The 25,614-nt window shown below is 39.5% G+C and overlaps 1 protein-coding gene across 3 annotated transcripts in view; it reads right to left on the reverse strand.

The window, feature by feature from the left end:
• TEX2 (testis expressed 2) overlaps positions 1-25,614 on the reverse strand; it is a 45,392-nt gene that overhangs the window by 2,076 nt on the left and 17,702 nt on the right. For all 3 annotated transcript variants that reach the window (XM_083874589.1, XM_083874588.1, XM_083874590.1), the window contains exons 2-11: positions 23,524-25,181; positions 17,055-17,255; positions 15,070-15,406; positions 13,692-13,939; positions 12,239-12,388; positions 10,772-10,871; positions 7,037-7,169; positions 3,310-3,432; positions 1,145-1,354; positions 803-923 (exon numbers count right to left, since the gene is read on the reverse strand). In XM_083874589.1, the coding sequence (XP_083730715.1) occupies positions 803-923; positions 1,145-1,354; positions 3,310-3,432; positions 7,037-7,169; positions 10,772-10,871; positions 12,239-12,388; positions 13,692-13,939; positions 15,070-15,406; positions 17,055-17,255; positions 23,524-25,155 (3,255 nt within the window). In that variant the 5' untranslated portion in view covers positions 25,156-25,181. The remainder of the gene's footprint in view (positions 1-802; positions 924-1,144; positions 1,355-3,309; positions 3,433-7,036; positions 7,170-10,771; positions 10,872-12,238; positions 12,389-13,691; positions 13,940-15,069; positions 15,407-17,054; positions 17,256-23,523; positions 25,182-25,614) is intronic.

The raw sequence follows: 25,614 nt of genomic DNA on the forward strand, positions 1-25,614 counted from the left end.
TTCAATGAAATTAAATTACATTACCTATGTCACTTGAAACTTCAGTTTTCCAATTTTAGTTTAAAAAATGCAACACATTTACAGAGAAAATGTTCTCAAGCTCAGCATTGTTTGAGTCAGTGCAGTGGCCATTAACTGAAACCATTTTGTTGTGTTACATCTGTAAATGAAACTCTGAAATATGAATATCTCTGCATATTTCAATTAAATGTGACACTACAGGAAACATCACCAACTTTTCTTAATTCTTTCTCAGCTCTTACCTATCCATATACTTTCCAAATGCAATTGTAGTAAAAATAACTGGTTTTGATTTCTGGTTGACTGTATAGGTTGGAGTCCAGAATCAAGCTGGTCACTATTCCAATCCTACATTTATTTGGAGGGGGCTTCTTCCTTTTTGCACTATGGTCAATGTAATTTTTTAAAAATTACTTTAAAGGAAGTAGTAGGAGGAAATAGTGCCTTATCTGTTCTTAATTTTAGACAACAGTTTGGCCCCTGTCATCTAAGAACATGTCAGATCATGTTCTTATTTGAGGACTACAAATTTTACCATGGTACCTATTTCAAAGAAATGTCATTTTCATCTCAAACAGATTTCCACCCAGGTCTACACATGAGTCTTGAGACCATCTCAGCAGTCAGTTTTCAGCTGAGTTCTCAACATCCATCCCACTGTCTGGGAGCAGTGGAGGACATGACTAGTTATAAATGAAACAGGGGACAAGTGAAAATTAAACACCCCACCCCTTTTACTGACCAAAACTATCAATGAAAGGAGAATGTAAAGGAAACACACCTGGAACTCCTGTTCCAGTTTCCTTGCTATCCAATCTGTTATATGAACCAGAGTCACTTCTCTCTCACCAAGTTTTGGCCGTGCTTTTAGCTCCAGGTAGGGAGGCCTTCGGAAGCCGTACCTTGGGAGAGAACACAGGGCAGGATTTATTACAGACACCACAACAAAATAAGTACTTAAACCTGTAACAATTTTCTCTTAATAACAGTTCCTACCTCAGTTACAGTTAATTTGTACTGCACTTTGCCCAGAACCCACTTGAGCCAGGTTTTACCTATTTTCTTAGCTGCAATCCCTTGTGTAACACACCTGAAGCATTGCCCAGCTCCGAGCTCCTCTTACCATATTCTGTCAGTGGGTGGAGGTGGAATGTTAATCACTAGTGTTCCTCTGCACTCCTGTACTTCAACTGTTAGCAGCAATGGAGTATTGGAGACCTCTTCAATTTTCTTCTTAATAAACTCAGTCTCTGTTGCTTTCTGAAAGTATTTTGACTTTGTAATTTTATCCACAATTCTCATTATTTTACTTGTCCTATGTCCTCCAACATACCTTTAAATAAAGAACAGAAAAAGGACATAAAATAATTTTCTTAAACCTATTTGCTAAGAAAGACATGGATTTTCTATTTAAATAATTAATCTTTAAATCATTAAAGTTTTTGATATAAAAATTCTGAACAGATACATGGCCAAGCAGTACGTCCTAGGACCTGCACCCAGCAGCTGTATTCTGTCAGCTACAAGTGTCTGGCAGAAACTATTCAGTCTGAACACCCCTTCCCAGATGGTACTGGAAACACAGCATTTTTTAAAACTGCAAATACACTTAGATCATTTATGCCAGCAAGCTGGCGTGAGAAGTGACAACTTGTCTACTACCATTCCAAAAAATGTGTCAAGACACTGATGTACCAAGATGTGCACAAATCATCAGCATAGAAGGCCCAACCATCATGTCTCATTATTTAACTGTGTGTGCTGAATAAAAATGATTTTAAGGTACTGTAGCATTTACTAGTACAACGATGCTGAAAAAGAAAAGGAAAACAGATTTGGCAGTGGATGGAATGATATTCCAAAAACAGTTAACTATGTCTGCAGAAAGTGGGCTTTTCCTGGCAATTGTGTCAGACAGCATTCCTGGCTTTTGAAACAGATGCTTTAAGTGCTGAATATGTATTTTTTTACCCCTATCTCATGTTGGAAATACACACTCCAAAAATAGCACATTTGGTATTTTCCACACTCTATATCATGTCTAATTGTGGCTCTTGGTGTTACGTAGCAGAGATAACCTTCCTAAGGAAATGATATTTTCCTATCCAGGGAAAAAATAAAATTTTTCTTACACAAACTTTTACAGTTTTGTCTTTAGCACAACATAAGACAAAAAAACTGTTCAGCTGATATAATAAGAGTAAACAGATCTTGACTTTGGGATTTTATACTAGCTGTATCTTTACCCAGAGAAAGAAGTTATTCTCCCATCAGATTCTACAGTGGTAGTAATGCAGATTTTTAACAGGTGTAAGAATTTTTTTTTCAGTATTTTACATTAAGATTCTTCATTCTCCCTCTTTGTCCTCTTGATAAAGAATTCTTTATATGATCCATGAATTTCAAGAAGATATGAAATGCACCAATTGCAGTAATTCAAACAACTCTTCACACAATTTTCAAAAGTGTTTGGGAGTAAAATACTAAAATTCTCTGGAACATTTTGAATAAGTATGAGTCTTCTGGTATATTCACTGTAAAAATCACTTAGATATGTTCAGACATAAAAAAACATTGTGACTGTCTCAGACATTCTGGGCTCAGACATTCAGCTTTCTCATTGCATGGCATAATTGCAATCAGATGCAGAAAGCAAAAAATCAGAGCTGCAGCCAAAACAAGAAATGATGTGGCATCACTGATGTTGGGAAATCTTCTCCGAAATCCATGCATCAGAGGGCAGTATTGCACAGCCCAGACACATGAAGTCCTCAAGAAAAAAAACCAAAAAAAACAAAACAACCCAAAAAAAAAAAAAAAAAAAAAAAAAAAAAAAAAAAAAAAAAAAAAAAAAAAACCACACAAAACAGAGCAAGAAAAACAGGCTTGAATAACAGTAGTTTTCTTAAAGAAAATGGAACCCTGGAAATAAGGGACTGGCAGGATCAGTGTAGGGGTAATACTGCATAGAGAGGGTTTCAAGTTTTCACCCAAAATCCTGTTCTTGGCTCTGCTACCAGGCAGGACACATTGGGGAAGGTCTCCAGAGCTTCTCTGGCCTCCCAACAATCCAGTGGAGAAGGGACTAGGAGGTGCCCAGGGCAGCTGGGAGCAGTCCCTGCAGGCCTGGGGTGAACAGGGCTCCACTGCTGCCCTCTGCCCTGGAAAAGGGCCACTTGGTTTGCTTCATTGCTTGGACACACTCTGCCATTCTGAGGGACAAAGAGCATCACAGGACTGGCACAGGTATCAGGTGTGGGGGGAGGGAAGCATTAACAAACAGCTCACCCTTCTGCTCCTGGGGTCACCTGCTTCTCTCCTGCCAGCTCAGGAGCATCATCCTCCTCCGAAGAGCCGGCGCTGGAGGATTCCTCATCGCTGTCTGCAAGACAATACGCCCTTGGCCTGAAACTGAAACAATGCAATTTCCAGGTCAAATGTAATATCCTTAAATAGCTATTCATCCTGTACAGCCTTGGCTGACATTACAGGTTTCTGAACTGTCCCCTCCCCTCTTTTATAAATGCTATCTAAAAGAACAAAACCAAAACCACTCTGAAGCCAGTCTGGCAGAACCAGCTTTCAAAACAGAAATCTGTTTTCCCCAGTGGAACATAATCCTTCATGAAAGAGGCTGGCACGGGGGTGGCTATTCTACATATTCAAATTGAATGTGGAGATTATTCTAAATACAGTTGAAAGCATCTCTGTTGCTGCTCATGGTCTTCTATGAGTTGAGCAAAATTAGGGTTGGACAAATCATTTTGTTTGAATGTTGTGGGGGGAAAAAGGTGAAGTAATAAACAAATGTTGCCCTTCGGGTACAAAATACCCCATAGTAGTGACTAATTCCTGTGGAAGATTTTACATACACAATCACAAGAAAAATTTCAAATCTTTTATATGGATTTAAATGAGAGAAGGATACAGTGGATACACTTCAGAATTAACAGATTTCTACTGAATGCAAAAGCTTGAAACAGTTACACAACACAGGCTTCAAAAGCATATGGCTTTAGCCCTAGGGACTATACCCAGGAATATAATACTCTATAGCATGTTCAGAATACACTTTATAGCTGTGTCTTCCTTTTGTGTGTGTGTGTTCTTGGAAATGTATTAGAATCATTAATAACCTCACACAGGGCCACTGCCTGTTATTCTGTACACAGAACAAACTGGTGGTTGCTGCATGAAGTCCTAATGTAAAGGGACAGTTCAGGTGCACAAGACTCCTTTGCTACTGGAACAATAATCCCAGGACCTGCCCACACTGAAGCATTTCCTACCCAGGTCGTGGAATCAGAATTGCAAACTTCTTCCTATCCAGAGCAGCATTTTGTACCTGCAGAGGAGTGAAGGAGCAAACCAAACTGAGCCACCTCCCTGAGGACATGGGGGTGGTGGGTGGTGCCTGCCACTGGCCCAAATAGCACTGCTGGAGCTGTTCCTCACAGAAATTCACGTTTTTAGGTCAGATTCAAACTACACATTTTCTACCAGGGTGTGACCTCACTTCTCTTTCCTGTGCATGTTGTAGCAACCAGCTCAAGGAGTGCTCAGGGCATTCTGAGGTCTTTCAAAGGTGTCACCTTCTTACAAGGTGTTTTATTTCCTAGTTGAAGAGGTCCTCTGAAGTGCCTCACAAGCACCAAGTGGCTCAGACCACAGGATTTCCTCGCATTAAGCAAAGCAACAATAAATAAGCTTGAGTGAGATTTCAGGGGAGCTCTGTATACAATGGACCATTTATATGACACAAACATTAGCAGAAAAAAATCACTTTGGAGCTACTGTATTGTTCCTGTAAAGACTGCACAATATTTCATGAATTGCCATTTGTCAGTTTGTTTTTATCTGGTTCAATGAAGCCAAAAGGACTGATGGGTTATGAAGCTGCAGTAACTTTGGGTTAACCTGCCTGCTTTTGCCTCATCTCCTGTTTAGCAGAATATATAAATGTATTACTCTTATAAAAGTGGCAATTAAATAGTTTCCTACCCTTTCTGAGAGCAGCATTTTCCTGAGAGGGCACGCAAGACAGCATTACGAGACTGTGTCTCAGCATACTTCACTTCCATTTCAAACAGCAAGTGCAACAGTGACCCGTTTGTCTTGCTTTACACTGACAACAGCCAGAGACAGTTAAACCCCAGAGCTGTTCCTCCCCCCACTCTCCTCTCTCTGGATGAGTAGGTGCCTTTCTCACACCACTTTGTGGTTATTGCATCTCAAGAGATTGTTTGTTCTGAGCTCGTAAGGGCCAGGAATGAGCTCAGCAACCAACATGCATCACTCACTGACAACGTGACCATGGATGCAAACACATGCAGAGTAATTTGATTTGTCACAGCAATTGTCAACTGATAATTAAAAAAGCCAGCAGAATTAAAATTAACTAACACATTGGAAGGCACAGATGAGAATCAAACTGTTCTATACTTTTCAGTTCTTAATATCCAGTTTGTTTAAGGAAAAAAACAACAAGCAAAGAAAAAACCCTCATCCAAACTAGAATACATTAGACGGCTCTTTATGTAAAGCTGCTACCTGGCCCTGAGCTTTGAAACATCCTAGCCTTGTGCAGGGAGCAATGCAGTTAATGCTGATACCTTCAAGTAATTGGTTGCTTGGCTACAGGCACTTAAATCTGCCTTGCTGGGGGCCTATTGCTCAGCCAGCAGCAACCTGATTTTTATATATGAATCAGAATGTTCACTAATTATTTCTGAGGCTGTTCCTGCACTGAACAGATATGAAAATACACAAAGAAAATCCTGAAGGGGTGGGGAAGAAAAGCAAGAATTTGATTTGTGTAGACGTTTCTTCCTCTATCCCCCATTTTTTGGGCAGGCAGGATTAAAGGGATTTTGAAAAATTCACACCTACCAGTTACAGTGATGTAAATTCAGAAATACTTATTTCAAGCAGTGACAATGAGAATCTAGGTCGATTTTAAATCCTCTGAATTTTTACCAGTGTATGAGATCATGCAGCCATTACTTTTTTTTCACATTTATTTTCTTGTCATGACTGCACTGAAATATAGTGCTGCTGTAAGTATTACTTCAAGACATCTCAGAATAAATGGTCAGAGCTACAACATGAGTATACAAAGCATCTAGTATCTTAATTGTGAAAGATCATACTGTTTTGTCCACAGCTAAGCAAATGGCCAGATTTAGAGACTATTTGCTTGATTTGTAGGAAGTGGTTGTACATTAAATCAGAGACCACCTACTGTTCAGGGCCTGCTGATTTTTTAAGTACAAAGAGAAAACGGCACAAAATAAATGGACTCCAGAGCTGGGAGTGGATCCATCCAGGGATGGATATTTGATAGGTGCCACTCACTAGGTTAATAATACAAATGGACAGATGGATGACATTCAAACATGGCAAAAATAAGAGGGAAAGCACAAATACAAAGGATGTAAGTTACTGTATAGTGTCTGCTAATGAGTTCATCTACATAAGGCACTTCACTTAGGCATAGCAGGCAAACAGAAGATGGCTATGAGGAAAAACAGAGACTAAAGCAGGGATGTGATTACTGCCACAATGCAATAAAGCTTTTGAAAAACTCTTTACATAATGATTAGAGCCTGTTTACCTTCCACATTGTTTACTGCTCCATGGTTTCCAGCTGCAGCTGTACCATGCTGCAGGAGCCTGTTACACCTGTCTATTTCTATTTCTGCATGTGTGTATCTCCAGTATTTGAGTTTTATCTGGCTAAATCTCAAATCGAGCATAAGACAAAACTAGATTTTAGTCACAGGATGTTTTAAAACCCAACTGAAATATATATATGATAACTGTATCACAGAAACCTGTTATTAAAATTATTATCAATAGAATAACGAAACAATAAAGTTGCACAGAAAAGCCATGTTCCACACCCACTCATTCACACATCCCCAAAACTCCTTTCAATCTCCTGCAGAGCCAGAGCTGCAAACACACCAGGAAAATCCCAGCTTTTGACAATGAAAGCACCATTGCCATCCCTTACCCTTCCCTGCCGATCTCGCCAACCTTAAACGCTTCCCCAAGTGGCTCTTTACCAAGTTTGGTCAAGTTCATCTTGGTCTCCAGGGTCATTAGAAAAGATCCATTGTAGGACATTTCCAAATCGACCCACAGTCCTAAAATAAACAACAGAAAAGATGTCACTTGAAAAGCAATCACAAGACAAGTTTTCTGATCACATTAAGCTTATGGAACAAAGCCACATATAAATCCACGCCACACTGAAACAGAGCAATGAGTACAGCTAATGGTCTAAAAAAAAAAAAAAAAAAAAAGTACTGTGATTTATACACACCTAAACTGCTTAAGAGATGTGAAATGAGATAAAGGAAATAGAATACCATCAGGGATTCACTTCAAAACTGTTTACAGCATTGCTCCAAGCCAAGCAGTAATGGGGACACTCCTCTACATCACTGAGGCTGTCCAAGTGAAGCACAACTTGAAATCCCAGAGCAATATTGCTCCTCTCACACCACAACCTGCTGCCTCTTGTTTTGCCCGTGGTGTACTGAACATCTATGACAAGGTTCCCTCAGTAACTGAGCTACAGGCATTCTTTTATGATTCAGTGTAAACAGGGTCATTATCTAGCCGATTTTAGATGTGCAATGTTAAATCCTACTGTCTGTGCAAACTGTTTGCTTTTTGCAAATCTCCAAAAGAATTGTCCTGGGAATACCTTAAGATTCGCTCAAGCCTTTTGAATGACACACTGCACCAAAGCTGTAGGTATTTGTCATTCAGAGGTTAGAAAACAGATGCCACTAAACACAGATTATACATCTTCCATTTCCAGATATTGCAGCTGCACAAAACAGTCTCTCACCAGTACCTGACACAGCAACTGACCCATTCCCCTTTTATTTACTTATTTGGAAGCAATTAATGGTGAATAAAACTGAAACCAGGTCAAATGGTAACTCCTCTTTGTTTTATTGTTCTAGGAAAGTCACACTTTATCAGTTAAAGAACTACTGTTTTCTTTTCTGCAAAAATATATCCTTATTATAATCCAATCCACTTGTAGTAACAGAAATACAGGCAGCTTCCCAAAGACCTGGTCACTGGCACCCTGCAACATGCTGCAAGCAGGATGAAGGCAAGTTGGTGCTTTACAAACCCAAATAACTCTTTTCCATTACATTTTTTCTAACACTATTTTAAAAGCCAAACACAAGAACTCAAACACAAGCTTACAAGGATTTTTTTCTCTTTACATTAGTAAAGTATCAGTAAGATCATAAAAAACATGAAAACAGCTTAACAGACTTTTTGGATAATCAATGAGTCAGCAGAACTCAATCATCAATATAATTTTAACAGTAGATCAAATTAAGCAAAGGATGCCATTACTGAGAGGGAAAATTCCTTCTGACCAGAAAATGTTCGTACACTTTTTCCAGAGGGAAAAAGGGAGGGAGAGGGAGTGAAGACTTAGGCAGATGGTACAATTTATTCCATTTTCTGGTTCCCTAGCCTTGACAGAATCCCAGTAAGAGCCACAGCATATGCTGTCACCCGAGCAGGACTATATTAACAGAAACAAGATTTTTTCTAATATTGTCTATTAACAAATGTAGTTAATTAGAGAAGGCAAATAATAAGAAGAGTATTTTCTTTGTAATCAAGCATTGGTAAAAAAAAGGATGGATGAAACAAAGCACATCACAATTCGTAACTGCACTTTAAAACCTCACAAAAGGCTACTTCAAATGACTGCCTCAAACACTTAATAAAAACCCCAATACCTTAGAAAGATTCATTCTGGATACTGCCCTGAAACTACAGAGTTTTTTTTTCCTCACATTCTCCAACAAACCAAGTCATTTACTCATAGGCCAACTTACCAAGAAAGATATTTATTCTTATGAAAACAAATATTTCCAATTGTCAACCCCTTGTTTATGTCCTTTTACATATAATAACAGAAAAAGTTATTCCAGTCATTACTCACTGCAAGCTCCTAAAAGCCCTGGGAGTTCACATGTCATTCAACAGTATGGAAGAAGTTAAAAGGATTAGAAATCCTACCATAATTGTTTCCTTGTCACAGTTTAACTGAACAAGAAACTTAAGGAACTAATTGATGTCATTGCTGTTTCAGCAATTAATTGAAGCCAAGTGTTCAGTGACTCCTAAATCCCATCTCATGACTTAGAACTACAGTCCTTGGTTACAACTGAAGTTATGAGAACAGAGAAAGGAATTCAAAAAATGTTTAAATCAAGGCAAAGAAAAACACACTGACAAGAACCCTGAAAAGAAAGCCTGATTAAAAAGAAACTATGAAACCATTTCACAAGCATCACTCAGGTGAAGATTTTAAAAAGTTTTCCTTTGTTCTGTAACTCCAAATAAAACTTCTAATTAAAAACACTGGAGGGCTTCCCAAGTACTGTGGAGAACCTGCTGTCCCACACAGGAAGCATAAGACAAGAAGCAGCAATATGCTTTAGTTCCCTAAATACTGACTGCACTCCAGCTTATTCCATCTATTCAACTCATATTTCTCTTAAAAAGATAGATTTTGTTCCTCATGACAACCAAACAGTACGCTCTTTTCAAACATGCTTTGTTTATAAAGCTCAGTGGAAAACATTCTTCAGAAAAGTTGAGGGCAAAGTACTCAGTGTTTTATAGATAAGGCTTTTCCCCAAAGAGCTGCAAGTCTCAAGTAGATAAGGGCAAACAATGGCATTTGGACACAACAGGCAGCATTAAACTAATGTATGTCCAAGGGGATTTAAGTATTTCCCCAAAGTCTGTTTTGTTCAGTTTTATGAGGGAAAGGTTAGCACTTACTATCCTCATGCTTTTAGTCAGTGATTTGAATGGCCCAAAGTTTTTAGTATTAAAGTTTATTAATCTCCTCCTAAAGTCCATGCATCTGATATTCTTGCAAAGGCCAGGTGACACCACACCAGCTCTTCCAAGGAAATATTTCTCTTTGGGCCAATTAGAAATTTCTCCACATTGACTGGAGAAACTCTGATACAATTTAAAATTAAAAACTGCTCTGATTATATTTTAGATGGCATCTATCTCTCCTCAACATGTAGAACAAATGCTTTTGAAGCTAAAAAGCATTACTCCAAGTTTTTCTTTTTTGCAAGACTACTTAAGTGACATGAGTATCCTCACATATGTGACCATATGCAAGCCAGAAGAAATAGAAAACAAACAGTTCTAGTTCATAAAGCAGCAGTATGAAAGTCATCCAGCTTAAAAAAAAAAAAAAAAAGCTGTATTTAATATTAAGGACATAAAATGATCCTGTATTTTGAAGTTTATTTTCAAAACAACACTATATTCTTGCTTTCTAAGTTATTACAATTATATTTTCTGAATCCCTGTTTTCAGAACAGGGCAGCTTCTCTTGGAGAGCCAAACCTGTTTTCTCCTATGGTACAGAATCAGATCTGTCTCAAGGAGCTGTGCACTGCTCTCTGCAGTCCATGGCAGTATCAGGTAAGTGTCTGCATCTCTGTTGCATGCAAATTTTAGTTTAGTTCAGTAATTATTTCCTATGGAAAGACATGATCACAAAAAATTCCATATATTCAGAATTACATTTACACTGAGCCTGAGATAAAGACCCCTGAGTATCTCACAATAAGCTCTTATTCCCCATACCTAAAACATGCACAAGAAAACAGATCAACATTTTGTTCTGCACAGATAGAAAGGCAATAGCAGCAGGTCTTTTGTATTTTACCTCTGTGATCAATAGAAGGTTTGAAGGCTTGAAGGATCTTGGGCACTGCTATCCCCATGTCAAGCTCAGTCAGAGTCAGCTCATTCATGAAATAGGGCAGCTAAAAGGTCAGAATATAAAAAAACCAAATACATGTTATGGAACTAAACATTAGTTTCCTGAGAGAAGAAACCTCATTAAACTTAAGGAATTGACTGAGCTGAAGCATCACCAGTGAAAGAACACAAATGTAATCACACAAATTTCTTACTATTCTAGAATTTCACAGCTGCCAGTTTCAAAACTTTTTAGGGAGAGATCAGGCATCTGAACTTGTTTTTAAAATTATGTTGAAGTCTAGATGCTGACCTTAAACCATCAGATGCTTTTTAGTCAAAGTATGTAAAAAGCTCAAGAATGAAGTGTAAATACTATTTCACTGTGAATAAAAATCAAAGACTTCCTTGGATTTTAACTTCAGTCATATATTTATCATTGATGTTTTATCAATGTCTCAGCTTCTTTTATCTTTGGCAAATTCTTTCATAGAACATTACCTTTTAAATCTGTATCATTGCTTTAGTAAAACAGAGGCACAGAATCATGATTTGGGTATCTATTCACTTAAATATTTCTAATTGACAGACAACATATCTACTGTGAACAGACACTGCTTTAACACATCAAAAATACATCCAGTCCCCATTCCCAGTTGTTCCACTTAAAAAATTACCAGTGAGATGTCTGGGTAGCCTGCTGTCACAATTGTGGAAGCAGACAGGGCAGAATTAGCCTACTGGTTACTTCCCAAAGCAAAGACAGCACTATCTCACAGCTGCTGCTGGCAGTTAAATTTCTAAGCTTTTATCAGCAAGACAACAACTTCCTTTGCCTTTAGGAACAGGGAAACTTCTCCCCAAACATCAGGAGCTACAGGCCTGTGATAAACTACTGCTCTTCAGAAGGGTTATAGAAGACTGAGAAGTCATTCACAAGCATCACTCCTCCCTTCACCCCTGAGATGGTGCAGCTGATGGAAGCTGTGTCCTGCCACCCCACAGAGCTTTCTCCATAACTATTGCTCGCACTGATCACCTGCAAGTAGTTTGTGTCTGAAGTTAAACAGGAACACATTACAGTTGTGGTTCCCTGATGTCCTCAACCTTAAAAGCAATCTACTATTTCCCAAAGCAGATTTCCTCCTTTATATGCAGTTCTATTCATTCCTAATGTAAATACAATAATACTTTTATTTTTACATAAAAGTTTGACAGATACAAATAGCTAATTCAGGTGTAGTTAATTTTAAAGAAGCAGCAAAGTTAACATGCTGAGATCCATCAGAAACTGAACTGCCATTCTGTAGCACATTTATTGTCTTTTACATGTGAACGTGAAATAAGTCTTTCTTGTACCATTTTAAAACTCAAAGACTGTGTTTCACTTCCTCCACAAGGAGTGTATAATGCAAGTCTCCAGATCAGGTACCTTTATTTTGCTAAGTTTCATTTGGATCTTCTTTGACACTAGATCAGACCAATACTTCTCTCCTAAAAAATCCCAAAATATTCTTCCAAGCAGAGCATTCACCCAGGCCTCCTGTTCTTCATCTTCAGCTTCCACATTGGCATCTGGCAACTGAAAACATAAAGCAGGTTATTCAGTTCTATAAATGCTAAAAAATAAGACAGAAGAGGCCTGATTTATATGAGAAGTTCAGTGTTAAGAGCCCGGGTCAACTCAGAGCACCAAATGCTCAGCACAGGGAGCAGCTTTACAAATGCATCAGATGGGCTGCCACGAGCCTGTCATCATCCTGACATGCAGCAGAGGGAATGAGACCACACAGATATAGATTGACCTCTGGCAACGAAATGAGAAAGTTGTATGTAATTTAACCTCTGGCAGAAAAAGCAGATAAACCCAGAGTGGGCAGACTTAGAAATGTGTTTGCAGTAAGAGATACTCTCTCTTGCCAGCCAGATCTGGAAGAACAGGTACTCTACTCTTCCTTTGTTGTATCAAAAAATTGGAAAGCAAGACCCAACCTTACATCCTTAAATCCAGGTCAGAAACATTACAAATACATGATAAACACAATACAGAGAATCACACTCCTCCTTCCAGTGTCTGCATATAGGATTCAGGAAACTATATTGTTCCATCTGCTGCATTAGAAGTTTTGATTACAGTCCAAAAGAATTCTGTCTTGGTTTCCTTGAGAACCATCTCAAAACACCTGGAAGTATTATACATTCAGATGCTGCATCACTGACTACACACAAAAGCCAAGGCAGCTGAAATAATTTCGGGCGTGTACACACACTACCATGACAAAACAGGAGGTTCCCATGAAGGAAACACAACATATTAAGTGCCTGCAATGACAGAAGAATTCACCACCCTACATTATACCAGGCAGAACTCCTGAAGCTAGGAGAAAGGCAGTGCTTTCTAAGACAGGCAGGTAGATGCTGCAGATCTGAACATCAGCTCTTGGCAGCTGCTGCTTGCAAGGGCTGCAGCCTGGCTCTGCCAGGATGGCTGGGTGAGGAGCCTCTGCTGTGACGCAGGTTCCCTGCCAGCTCTGCTCATCTATTTATAGAATGACTCCTGACACGTGCCAGCTTCAGCAGCAAATCCATCCCAGCTCCAGGAGTGGCTGGGGGCTAGAACATGTTTTCCTGGGGGAACACAAGATGTGTTTATTCATACATTACACCATGGCCTCCTATTCCCTTTTCTGGGTATTCTATGAATATCTGGAAACAAAGATGCATGAATTACAGCTTTTAAACAAACAAGTGTTCATACTTAACATTAAAGATATGTTTGAGTATTGTACTTAGTATTAAGATTTTGTTTACTGAGAGTGACTCAAATGGAGGCCAAAGGATGAGTAGGAGCACTGTTCATCATTCCTTTGGAGCACAAGTATTACCTTTTTCACAGCTGTAGGGCTGCTGTCTGCACTGAGCACTGGACTACCTGAAGGGCTTTTCTTTTCTTGTGGAATACACTTTGCCATATAAATATTGTAGTCCAGAAGCATTTTCTGCCTCACGTTGCCAGCCAGGTCCTTGTGCTTTGGCTGGGATGTGATTTCTTCTGCACTTCCCTTGCTGTTGCTCCGGCTGTGTGTGAGAACTCCAGACTGACCATCAGCTCTACTGTGTGCTGCCAGCACCCCTAAAATCAAAAGAATAATGCCTGTTTAACAGAGAACAAATCTGACAGCCAAATACCACAAATACCATCATCAAACCGTAAAGGAACAAATTTACTCCACAGATATTTCTCCTGAAAAAAGAACAGTGTGTCGGTTTCTTATCGTAAAGGCTAAAAGTAAATTCTACTGCTGTGTGTTTAGGTGGTCCTAAACCCAAATTAGCCAGTATTTGCTATGACTCAGCACTCAGCAGGGTGTGGGACTGGAGGAGTCAGCTGATCAATAGCATATTTAAATATGGACACTCACATATGTATAACCCATGGCAGAATTCCCAACAGCCCTGCTGGGGAATGCCAAAAATAAAAGTCAGGTGATTGAAATGCACCTATGACTAAAGTTTGTTTTTTTCTCTAATCTAATCATAGGCTGTTACAATTAGAAGGACTGTCAAAAGCATGTAACTATTAGAATTTTAATTAGATATTAATTTTTGCATTTGCATTTCAAAAAGTTATGTGCCAGAAACAACAACATTAACTAATTTTTAAAGAGCTTCTCAGAGAATAAAGACAAAAAAGCCTGAGTCATTCAGGTTTAAAAATGTTCCAGAGGATGGGTTTAAATTAATATTCCAAACAATTGATCAATATGATAGACTAATGTTTGTTGGTTCAGATATATATATATATATAAATGCAGGACCTTTTATTTAAACATAGAAATGTGTTTTCTTGTGACACTAACCCATAAGAAAGTCTCCTTTACAGGAGACTAGAGTGGAAGGAAGGATGGAGGAGGAAAAACAGGTAATAAGAGAATTGAGTCTAACACTGCAAATGTTGACATCAGTACCAACATCCAAAAAAAGAAGAGACTGAACAATTAATCCTTTACAAATATGACAGGAGTTATTACAGTCACTGAAAAACAGTGTATTCAAATAAAATAGTCTAGAAATAGTATTTGAAAACACAGAGCCAGGAGGAAAACAGGTGGAGGGTAAGGTGGCAATGAGAGGCCAAGTTAAGGAGAAGAGTGTCTTTGGTATTATTATTTTTTGCTTGTAAAGATCACTGTGGCACCACCAAAACGTAACTCTGGTTTGTTTCTTTTAACAGACTTCTGCAAGAATACAAAATCTGAGTACCTGGCTTGCTCCCACACAAACTGGATGATTTCTTTCCTTCAGATTTGAGCTTTGAGGCAAGAAGGAACCTTCTGAACCACTCCTCCTTCTCCCTACCCGTCCTTCCAAAGAGATAAAGCACTTGATCCTTTTGGCAAGGGTGCTTGGCTCCATCCTGAGGTTTCTTGGACTCCTCATTGTTCGAGTCCACTTTTTCAGCAGGTAACTTTTCCTCTACAGTCTCCTTCTCAATCTGGGCCTTGGCCATGAAATCATCCTGTTTGGCAAGTTCAATGCAAATAGGGTATTTCTTATTCCAAATTCGTTTCCGTGCCAGACTCTTGGGAACCAGGGAAATCTGAAGGATATATGAAAGGGTTAAATGAATTTATTTTTCACTTGTATCCTCTATGTTTTCTATACCCAAGTACAGAATACAGGAATGCAAGAGATAAAAGTCCCACAGTGGATCTGCCAGTTTAACTGACTCAAAATTGCTGGTGGATGTCCAAACCCACTGCTACCACTAAGTCTTTGGTGAGTCAAGCCTTGGAATTAAAACAAAGGCCATTTAAGCAGATTATACCATGTGGATTAGAAACTCTGTTTTCATTTAGATCATCTTATTCTCATGGATTTGCAGAAAAAAATAGAAAAACCAAGAACTTTCTGGGACCATAGGGAGACAAATAGATAATGAGATAAAATAATCAGAGTCAAAACTGAGTTTTGAACACAACTTTTAATGCCCACCTTATGAAATTGAGCATTTGAAGTTGGTGACAGCTACATCAAATACATAACAGTCAAGCCATAAGATTTATTTGCAGATAATTATATCCTAAACTCAGTATATTTATATCAAATTAAGACAATGCAAGTGATTGGAAGAGTGGTAAAAAAACAAGTTAAAAATTCTTATGTGGGGTCTAAACTCAGCAGTGTTCTCCAAAAACTGTGAGCAAATACCTTGAAGAATAGGCATCATTTTTTATTACAGTCAGGGCATTTGGCACTTCTGTAATCAGCTAGGGCTGGGTAGGGGGAAGTACTGGAAATTTTTCTAAATTTTTCTTGATCACCATCAGTCAAGTTCTCCCATAGTACGTGACAGCTTTGCTTGTCTTCATGATAGGAAAATAAATTTGCAAAAAGCAGGAATCTAAGTTTTTGCTTTATTGTTTTCACTGTCTTCCTTTAATGGAAGGCAGAGCTGACAGCAGGCTCTTTCCCCATACAGACTCAGAGAAAAGGAGGGAGGTTTTCCTCACTGTTGCCTTGGTCCCTCTCTGCCTCTCACTTCCAGTCAAGTGAAGTGTGGTTTCCTCCTACATCTGTACTGCCAAAGCCCTCAACTGATGCAGCACATTAAAAAAATCCACTCCCTTAATAATTAGGTATTGATGTATTATTTAAAACAATGCCAATGGAATCTACTTCACATAGGAACTCTTGACATATTTGTGGGAGGCAAACAACATGTAGGAAAACTGTCCCAGCATTATTGCTGATGCACTCTTCCAGCTGCAAAAATCCCCATTTTCTTCCCCAGACTGGGGGTACCTAGAGCAGGTCATGTTCCAGACACTTCTCACTCTCCTCCTTCACATTCACATATGATGTACATTCATTCCCTCTTCGAGTGAAATGCAAATATTGTCTCAGCTGCCTTGGAGTAAAGACAACCACCAAAGATGAGGCATTTTGGTGTAACCTTCAGAACAGTCCCGCAGTCATGTCATACATTGGGAACGAGCCTCAGAGCTCCCAGGAGTTAACTCTGGTCTCAACTGCCAGAGGAAAATCATGCCTTTCCCTTATTGTGTAAAATGTACTTTCTTCCAAATCCTGCTCAATCTTCCTCCCCAGCACAATCTTCTGCAATTTAGTCACGACAACAGTTTTGTTTAAATAATGACAGAATGTGAAAATAGAGGAGTGAAAAAAAAAATTCAGAGTTAAAAAGAATTTGCACAGCATTTGTTAAAATCAGATATAAGACTCACCTTGCTGTCTGTTAGTTCATAAATTTTTTGACTGACATATGTGACTTCAGGCTTTGGCTCATTGTACACAGCTCTTCTAGAAATATTTTTATTGGGTTTTGAAAGTCGTAGGGTGCTGCCTTCGAGTCGCACATAGACAGAGTGAGTCAATGTAGCATGGTATGTTTCTGGATCATAATTACAAATTTCATTCATCCATCCCTAGAGAAGAAGACACTGTTAACATGCTTTTAAGCTGCTGGAAAACAAAGTACAGCACGTACCTAAAAACTTTATTATTTTGCCAAAGTTATTTCACTCAGTGCACAAAGAGAACGAGGCAATAAATGCCCTAAATGAGGTAGCACCAAACCAACAGAGCACGAGATCAGGATGAGATCTCAGCACACAGTGTGTTTTTTCTAATTCAGTCACTTTGCATTTGCAGCACAGGGTGCTCTCACCTCATCCCCAGGAGCCACGGTGGGATCTGCAGATGCAGGATGCCAGGAAAAGCCACAGAGCAGGAGGGCTGAGCAGCACAGCAGCTCCTCTGCTCTCAGCAGGCTCAGACACTTTAATCACCCAGAGCTCAGGCAAAGCAAACAGCCTGTCTGCTCACAGACAACACTGACATTGTAATCACCACAATTAAGGACTCAGTGGAAGACCACAATGGAGTTTGCTTTCATGCACCATCACCGTTGGAGATCATTTAACATGTTGTGTAACTGCCCAGCTACAACACAGGAGTCATACATGTGGATTAAATTCATTTAATTTCTGTGCTGTAAAAGAATTACAAAACAAACCAGCCAATCCTGCTGTACCAAGCCTCTAAGTGCTGACTCTGACCATGGGAGTGACGCTGCTCCTTCCTCCAACATCTGATTACAGAAATACAGATGATAAATGGGGTAGAAGATAGGCAGTGTACTCATTCAAGGAGTTTTCCTTCACTTAACCTGCCATACAACATTCTTTCATCATTGTTTTTATCTGCACATCAGAATCTTAAATTCAGCATACTCAATGTTCATCAATGTCAACAGAAAGTGAACAGGAGCAGAAAGTCAAATGGCACCTTTATATAAACATCAGTGTGATTATAGTGGGGGGATGTGGGGAGAGCTGAAGGAGCACCCCAGTATTTCTTAAAACAGAAAGTTGTAATTACCTTATGCAAAACATCCAAAAAATTACTGCAAGATTTCAAATTATTAAAGAAGCTTCCACCCACATTTTACAGAAATGTAAAATTTACTTTTATGCTCATTTTCTTCTTCAGTGCCACATAATTTCCCACAGTAGACAGTATACACTTTCTTAGGTGCCATAGTAACAGCAAGATCTGTTTTGCTTACTCCAACATCTAGCTCCATTTTCACTACAAACCCTGAAAAAACTAGATAAATTAGCATTTCTTTTATGTTCAGGAAAGATTAAGCCATTCATCTTTGCTCAGCTCCAAAGCAGATTATGTCTTTTATTAATAGAAATGCCTATACCAGGACATACTCTTTGAAGAAGCTTTATGGTGTTTTTTTTTTTTTTACACTGGGTTATACACGACTCCCATATAGGAAACACAATGCATGAGGAAGAATTTTCTATAAGCCATCAAACTCTGCACAGCAGGGCTGAAGAAGGTTTGAGGCACATCCCATCTCCTTCCTAGAAATTATTTAGCCAAGACATCTTCGAGCAGACAGCAATTAATTTTCAGCCAGGAACTCCAGCTGGACTTAGTGAAGCACAAGAACACCACATGAGTTGCCCAAAGCCACCATGAGCAGGAACTGGAATATCCATATGGCCCACAGATCTCTGGAGCAACTCCCACCTGCCCCCAAACCAGATCTCCAAGCTATTTCTAGCTCAGACAAAGTCTGGAGCCTGCAGCCAGGCAAATATACAGATGGGAATTTGCTGCCTCAGAAGTTCCTTGCCTTCTCTCCTGGAAGGCCGTTGAGCACCAGCTGGCACAGAGAGAAAGGGCTGCTTGGAGAGTGGGTCATTATGGGAAGCTTAGTCACACGAGCCCCTTCTCCAAGTCTAACAAGCTTTCTATTTTCAGTAGGAAGGTTGGAAACTTATGGGTACATGTGGTACCCAGGAAGGAAGGTCAGACTGCACCTGACATTCCTTTAACAGCCTGCTTGAGATGGAATTGTGATGAAAACAAGGAGTGATTTACTCATCGAAATCTTGACTTCCCTGTGCCAAAGTAAGAAGTAAAAATCTCTCCTGCTTTTCTGATCCCTACCATGTGCCCAGGCTTTCCAGTTCAAACAAAGGGATTAGCGCTACAATCTGCCAAACACACGACTCTCACACCCTACAGTGCTCACCCATAGCCCCACAGAAGTGCAAACACAGCCCAACCACCACGTTATCAGCAACTGAAGAACCAAGTTTAGGTTTAAGTATTTGGGATTTTAATTGCAGACAACAGTTGGGACAAAAGACACAGCACATTCCTACAAACCCTCCTTGTACATAAAATTTTAGTTTTCAAATTTCTAAGGATGAAGTTTCTTCTTTGCCCTTGATTTTCAAGTTCTTTTATTACAGAGATAAACTGCATGGCTGACAGTAAAATGTTAATGCTTCACTAAATGACGATTCTTCACTCTAATAATGAATCTGAAAATGTATGGCAGCTAAAGGAATTTTATCTAACAGTGTTAAAGGGGATAACAACACCACCTGCTTTCTCACTTCAGTGATCTTCAGTTCTGTAAATTGTTTCACCCAGCTTCAAAAACACTGAGAAGGTTATCCAAGAAGTCCCTAAAGTCATTCCAAAATTCCTGTACTTTTAGAACAATTTCATCAGAAATACCTCTGCCTCTCTTTCTGCAAAACCAAACTGGAACAAAAGACTCAGCCCACGGAAACCGTCTTGCAATGCACCCAAACAGAGAAGTTGTGTTATCGTAATGTGCTAGCAACAGATAAATTCTCCCAAACTACTGAAGCAACAATGGATTTCCTTGTGTAGAGGAGGAGTGACTGTAGGATAGGTCTTCTCTGTTCTAGAGAAGTTGTTAAAATAAGAAATTTAGTAATTCTGGGAGGACAATGACCATAGTCATATGCCACTGTGCAGCTGCTGGCCATTTACACTGATCCTGTGATCTCCATTTACAAAGGTCAGCAGTTGCTCCACACTCCCAGCTGAAAGCAGGAGAACGTGCCTGGCCATCAGGCTGGGAGCCACCCTGACCATGGAGCTGCTCAGGTCACAGCTACAATCCCCAGCTGCTGCCATTGCTCCATCCCTGGGGAACACTGAACTCTGAGGGACATGGCTACCCATAAAAACAGTTTCAAAACAGACCCTCCCCAGTTTGATTTTCCTCTTTCCTGACTCTAGGCTCCAAATTTTTTATTCAAACTGCAGTTCAATAGAATAATTTATGTAAGAACTGCACAGGCCGTGTAGGTACCAACTTTTTAGTGCTGCTTATTTAAGGTCTCAGGTGTGTTACACCATAACCTGAGAGGGGAGGAAGGAGAGAACTGTAAAAGATCCTTATGAAGGACCCAGAGGACTAGGGGCACAGACCAGGTCTGTGGGTAAAAATAAATTAAAATTATTACTTATGATACTTTTAAATACAAAAATTAAAAAATCACAAAAGCCACTTTCACAATACAAGCCCAAATCTGGATTAAAACTGTCCCTGAAGTTTCTTAGTGATATTAATTGGTTAATGGCCATTATTATTAAATTATATAATCAAATGCTTTAGCACCAAAATTTTTTCAAGACTGTCGATCACTCAAATCACACTAATTGTAATAGTATCCCTCTTATCATCACCATTTTATAATACTTCAATAGTATTTTGCTTCTTAAATGAGGGAAAAATACAATGCTTTTTTTTGAGCTTCATTCACAGGGAATCCAAAGACACAAAAAAGGTCTGAGGCAGGAGAAGCGACCATCACCTTAACTGAAAAAAACATTTGTCTGCCAGAGGCCACTATCAAACATGAAATCCCTTGGATGGCACTCAGGAATAGCACGCTGATAAAAAGCCTCCTCTTTCTGTACAGCTGTGACTCAAAACCTCCATTTCTCCAGCAGGCACTGCCCCTGTCTAAAAGTTCTTTCTAATGGAAAGAGTAAATTTATCATTCCCATTTTAGCTGTTACTTAAAACCTTTCATATCAGCCAGCACAACACAAGAGAACGCACAGTCAAAAGGCCAAGAAGGAAGTTAGAAAAGATTAATGGATTAACGAACGAAAAAATGTGGGCAGAGGAAAAAAAAAAAAAAGATAAAAAAGCCAGAGAACTGAAAACTAAGGGAATAGGCAGATACAAAAACATGCAATAAAGATGCAGGGGTTTTGTGCATTTTCTGATTGAGGGGATGTTTTCCCCCAGTACCAAGGACATTTAACTGAATTAAGTATAGACACCTATAGAAACACTCACTAGCACAACAATAATTTACATCTTCCACTGCCAAGGAACAGTTTTGTGGGAGAAAATAACTTGCTCAAGTATTTCAGCAACTGCTGAGGGGAATTTTGCACTAGTTTTCAAAACCTGGGAAATGCAAATTTCTCAGGCAACGTTTACATGGGGGAGAATGCACACGTATTTGTACAAAAATAGCTTGACAGCAGTTTGGCAGAATCCCAACTCCTTGAGCCCCATATGAAGGGATCTCACTCAGAGCATTGATCATAACTGCATGACAGCAGTCCAGGCAGAATACCAGACCAACAAGTTCTGAAGAGAACATCTTCATGCAAGAGCATCAGGTTTGATTTTCCTATATTCCCCTCAGTTTTGTTACAGATTAAGTCTTCAGCTTCCTTTTCAGAGGATCTAAGCTGTCCAGTACTCATTTTGACAGATACAAATAGAAAATAGCTGTATGAAGTGGGAATAATAACTTGCAATCTGCTGAATCGTATTACATTATGTTCCAGTACAATATAGGCACCGAGCTGGTTTTTAAACTCCTGAAGCATTTACATATTAGAGACAATTACTTTGTGTGTTACGAGCACAAGAAATAGTCAGCAAGTCATAAAACCCATTAATGTACATTTATACAGACTTCTCTGCACTGTTCATTTCTTGCCTACAGCCATTTTCATAAGATGTGGCTCTTCAATAAAAGCATTAAAATACAGTTTAAAGGTTCCTGACTAAAAGTTGAAATCTCAGAGACAACCTAACACCCACCAAAAATGAACATCAGGATCTCCACCAGCTTTCAAGTATAGAGGAAGGGTCTTGGCTCCAAATAAGGAGGACTGAACTGAAAGTTTGTAATGATTTGTACATGGGAGCAGCAGGTAATTCAACTGGGCAGACATGAGTGTTCAGTCTGAATTCACTACAACAAATAACAACCACAGCTCCTACCATTCACAAAAAAAAGGGAACACCAAGGTAGAATAAGGGCTAGACATGCAACTGCCGCCTTTATGCAACAAAAGTAGAGTTTTACATTCTGTTTCTCTCTTTTCAGTTACCAAAAGACACATGAAATTAGCCATCAATACACTGTAGATTCTACAATATATAGCATCTGAATTTAAATTCATGAAATCTTTGTGCTATTACAATTGGAGCTGCACCTTCAGAAAGCTCAATTTAACATTTACACAAATACAAAAAATGCCTCCACAAATAGTCTCATAAGCAGTTGATATCAAGTGAAGGTTACACCATCAGCACTCAGAAATGCTTCTGCTGCACATCAGAAGCTATTAGATGTTCTACTGCTCAGAATTCTGCAATTGGGAAAATATAATTTGAATTCTTCACAGATGGAGATTAGGAGGGCAGGACAGAGACCAGAAGGAACAGAGGGGTTAAATGGATCACAGCTGGAAAGGCAGCAAAGTGACACACAAAGTGACAGACGTGCAGTATCTCATCAAGTGGAGGGCAGAGAAGAGGGAGGACAAACTTTCACTTAAAACCCAGGTCTCAGGCACAATTTGCTGAACTGTAACTCCTCCTCCCATTTCAATTAGCTCATGTTTGAGGAGGACCCATATGATCTCCAACTCTCTATGCTCCACTTGAACACAATGCTTTTGTCTCTGCTTATGAACAGACCAGACAAACAAATTACTGCCTAGACAGGAAAATATCCCAGAAACAAAATACATCTCCCAAGATGCAGCTTGAAGCACAAATATTATTTTACACACTGAACTTTGACACTACTTGCTCTCAGTAGTTCAGCTGGATCGTTTCAAATCTATCAGCAAAGCCATTTGTTCTTTTACTTTTGAAGAAATTCCATTTTCTACGAATCCCTAAAGACACTCAAGTCTTATATATTCTTGGATACTAAACCATTTGTGTCCCTGCCAAAGTGAGTTGACCCTAAAAAACTATTTACAAATGGGGACATTTCAGCTCATTTACACCCTCAGGATAAATCTAGTTTACTCTTTCTACCCAAAATAATGCACACAGACACACACAAAATGCCGTGACCTCACCTTCAGTATTTCAGGTTCTTTGATGTCTAGAGCTCCTGTATTCCATCGCTTTTTCATGCTTTTATGCAGTTTGAGATAGTCATGAGTAGTACATGGAGTAAGAAGCCAAATCACACAGACAGCTACCATAAATCCAAGGGCCATTCCAAGTAAAAGTCCACTTAAATAGCTAGGGAGAGGGATAACAAGGTAAGCATAGACTAACAGTATTAATAAGTATAAAGTTTTCACTGGTATTTTGGGCTGCTGCACATCCAGATTATTTTCATCTTCACTACTGAGCATAGTAACAGTTTCCTCAGTCACCTCGGGACTGACCACAGTTTCAGCAGGTTTATCAGTTTTGCTTTCCTCCTCTAGCAAGAAAAAGTCTTCAGAATACAGTTCACAAAACTCCTCATCCTCCCTGCTCACTAGTGCAGACAATGAACATTTTTCAAGTACAAGTGAAGGTTTTGACCCCACATCCTTTGTGCTTGCAGGCTGAGAGCTTTTGGTCTCCATCTCTTTTGCATTTTCTTCTGCCCCTCTTGACTGATAACTCTTTGTCAGGTTAAAGTCACCCCCAGAGAAGTCCCCTTCCGAATCACATTCCTCTTCCTTAATGCTGTAGTTGTTATTGCTTTCCAAAAGGCCATTCAAACTGGAAAGGTTTGAGAGTTCTGAAGCACTTGAAGATAAGGCTTTGGGCCTGTGGCTACTACTTTCATCACCCATTATTTTACTGAGCAGCTGAAGAGGCTCATACATTACCTCAGAAAGGCGTCTTTTCGTATCCTCAATTTTAGCCTCCATTTCAGGTACTTTAAAAAAGGAACGAGTGTCAGAGGGAGATGTTAATGGAGAGGAGGGGGCAGTTTTAGAATCACCACCTGAAGCTCGAGGTTGAGTGAACTGTTTGAACAGATGCAAATTCAGCTTTGAGTCAGGTGGCCTGTAAGACACAGCTTCAGACTCCTGCTTAGAAGTGTCTGTAGACAGAGATTTCACCAAGGTTTTCATTAACTGTCTATGTCGCATCGGTGGGGTGGGTTCTTTTGGTTCCACTTCTGTTGAAAAGGACTTGACTAACCCCTTAAAAGGCTTTGAACTAGAAACTGTGGATGATCCGCTGGAGCAGGCAACTGATCTGGAAGGGGATGAGGAAGGGGAAGACAGACTGGATTTCTGTTCCACAGGTGTTGCTGCTGCACCTGATGTGCCAAATGTGTGACATGAGTGTGACAATGGAGACAGGACTGGTGGCACTGCACTAAGTATTTGGGATGGGGAAGGAGAGTCCAACAGCTTCACAGTTTCTGCAGTTGGCAGAACTGCAGGCGATGAGGACAGCGGTGATGCAGAGTTGGCCATGTTAAGCGAGGTAGCTGGACCAAAAAGGTCATGGCCAGTATGCTCAAAGCAGAGGTCTTCCTTGGCTTCAAGTGCTGTTACAATGCTTTGGTCATCTAGTTCCTCATCAGGAAACTCTTTAAACTCCTCTTCCTCCTCTTCTTCCTCCTTCCCAAATGCAGAGAAATGAATAGTGATGGTTTCTCGGGAGACAGATCGTTGGACCTGCACTTTTGGTGTTGACTGCTTTGAGGACATTTCACCAGTTTTCTCTGCATGGCTACTGTTCCGACTTGTCATTGCAGGTTCCAGAGATGTGTCAGGGACTGGGAAGAAAACATAACACGACGTTAAATGCATTTTTCCCCCCTTCAAATACCCTTATTTTCAAGCATTAAGCCAAACACAAATTTATGCAAAAAAAAATCCCAAATCAACTCACAACAACAACAACAACAACAACAACAACAACAACAACAACAACAACAAAAGCACACAAGAAGCAGAGGATGCCTATGCTCAAAATTACAGATCTAAGTTACTGTGTGCTACTTAACATGTTTTAACATGTTTCCACATACCACATCAGGCTGTTAAAATTATCTTCAAGTGCCCTGAAATTACAGCTCATCTCTGAAGCATCACCTATTTTCCCTGCCAGATGTACCTCTGACTTCCAGAGCCCCATCCCACCCCAACACACTGAAATTCTTCACTTCTGATCTCAGTCCCTTCTACATGTAACACTTCATGCTTTAT

This window comes from Zosterops lateralis (genome assembly GCF_965231275.1).
Source record: "Zosterops lateralis genome assembly, chromosome: 18".
NCBI classification, from domain to species: Eukaryota; Metazoa; Chordata; class Aves; order Passeriformes; family Zosteropidae; genus Zosterops; species Zosterops lateralis.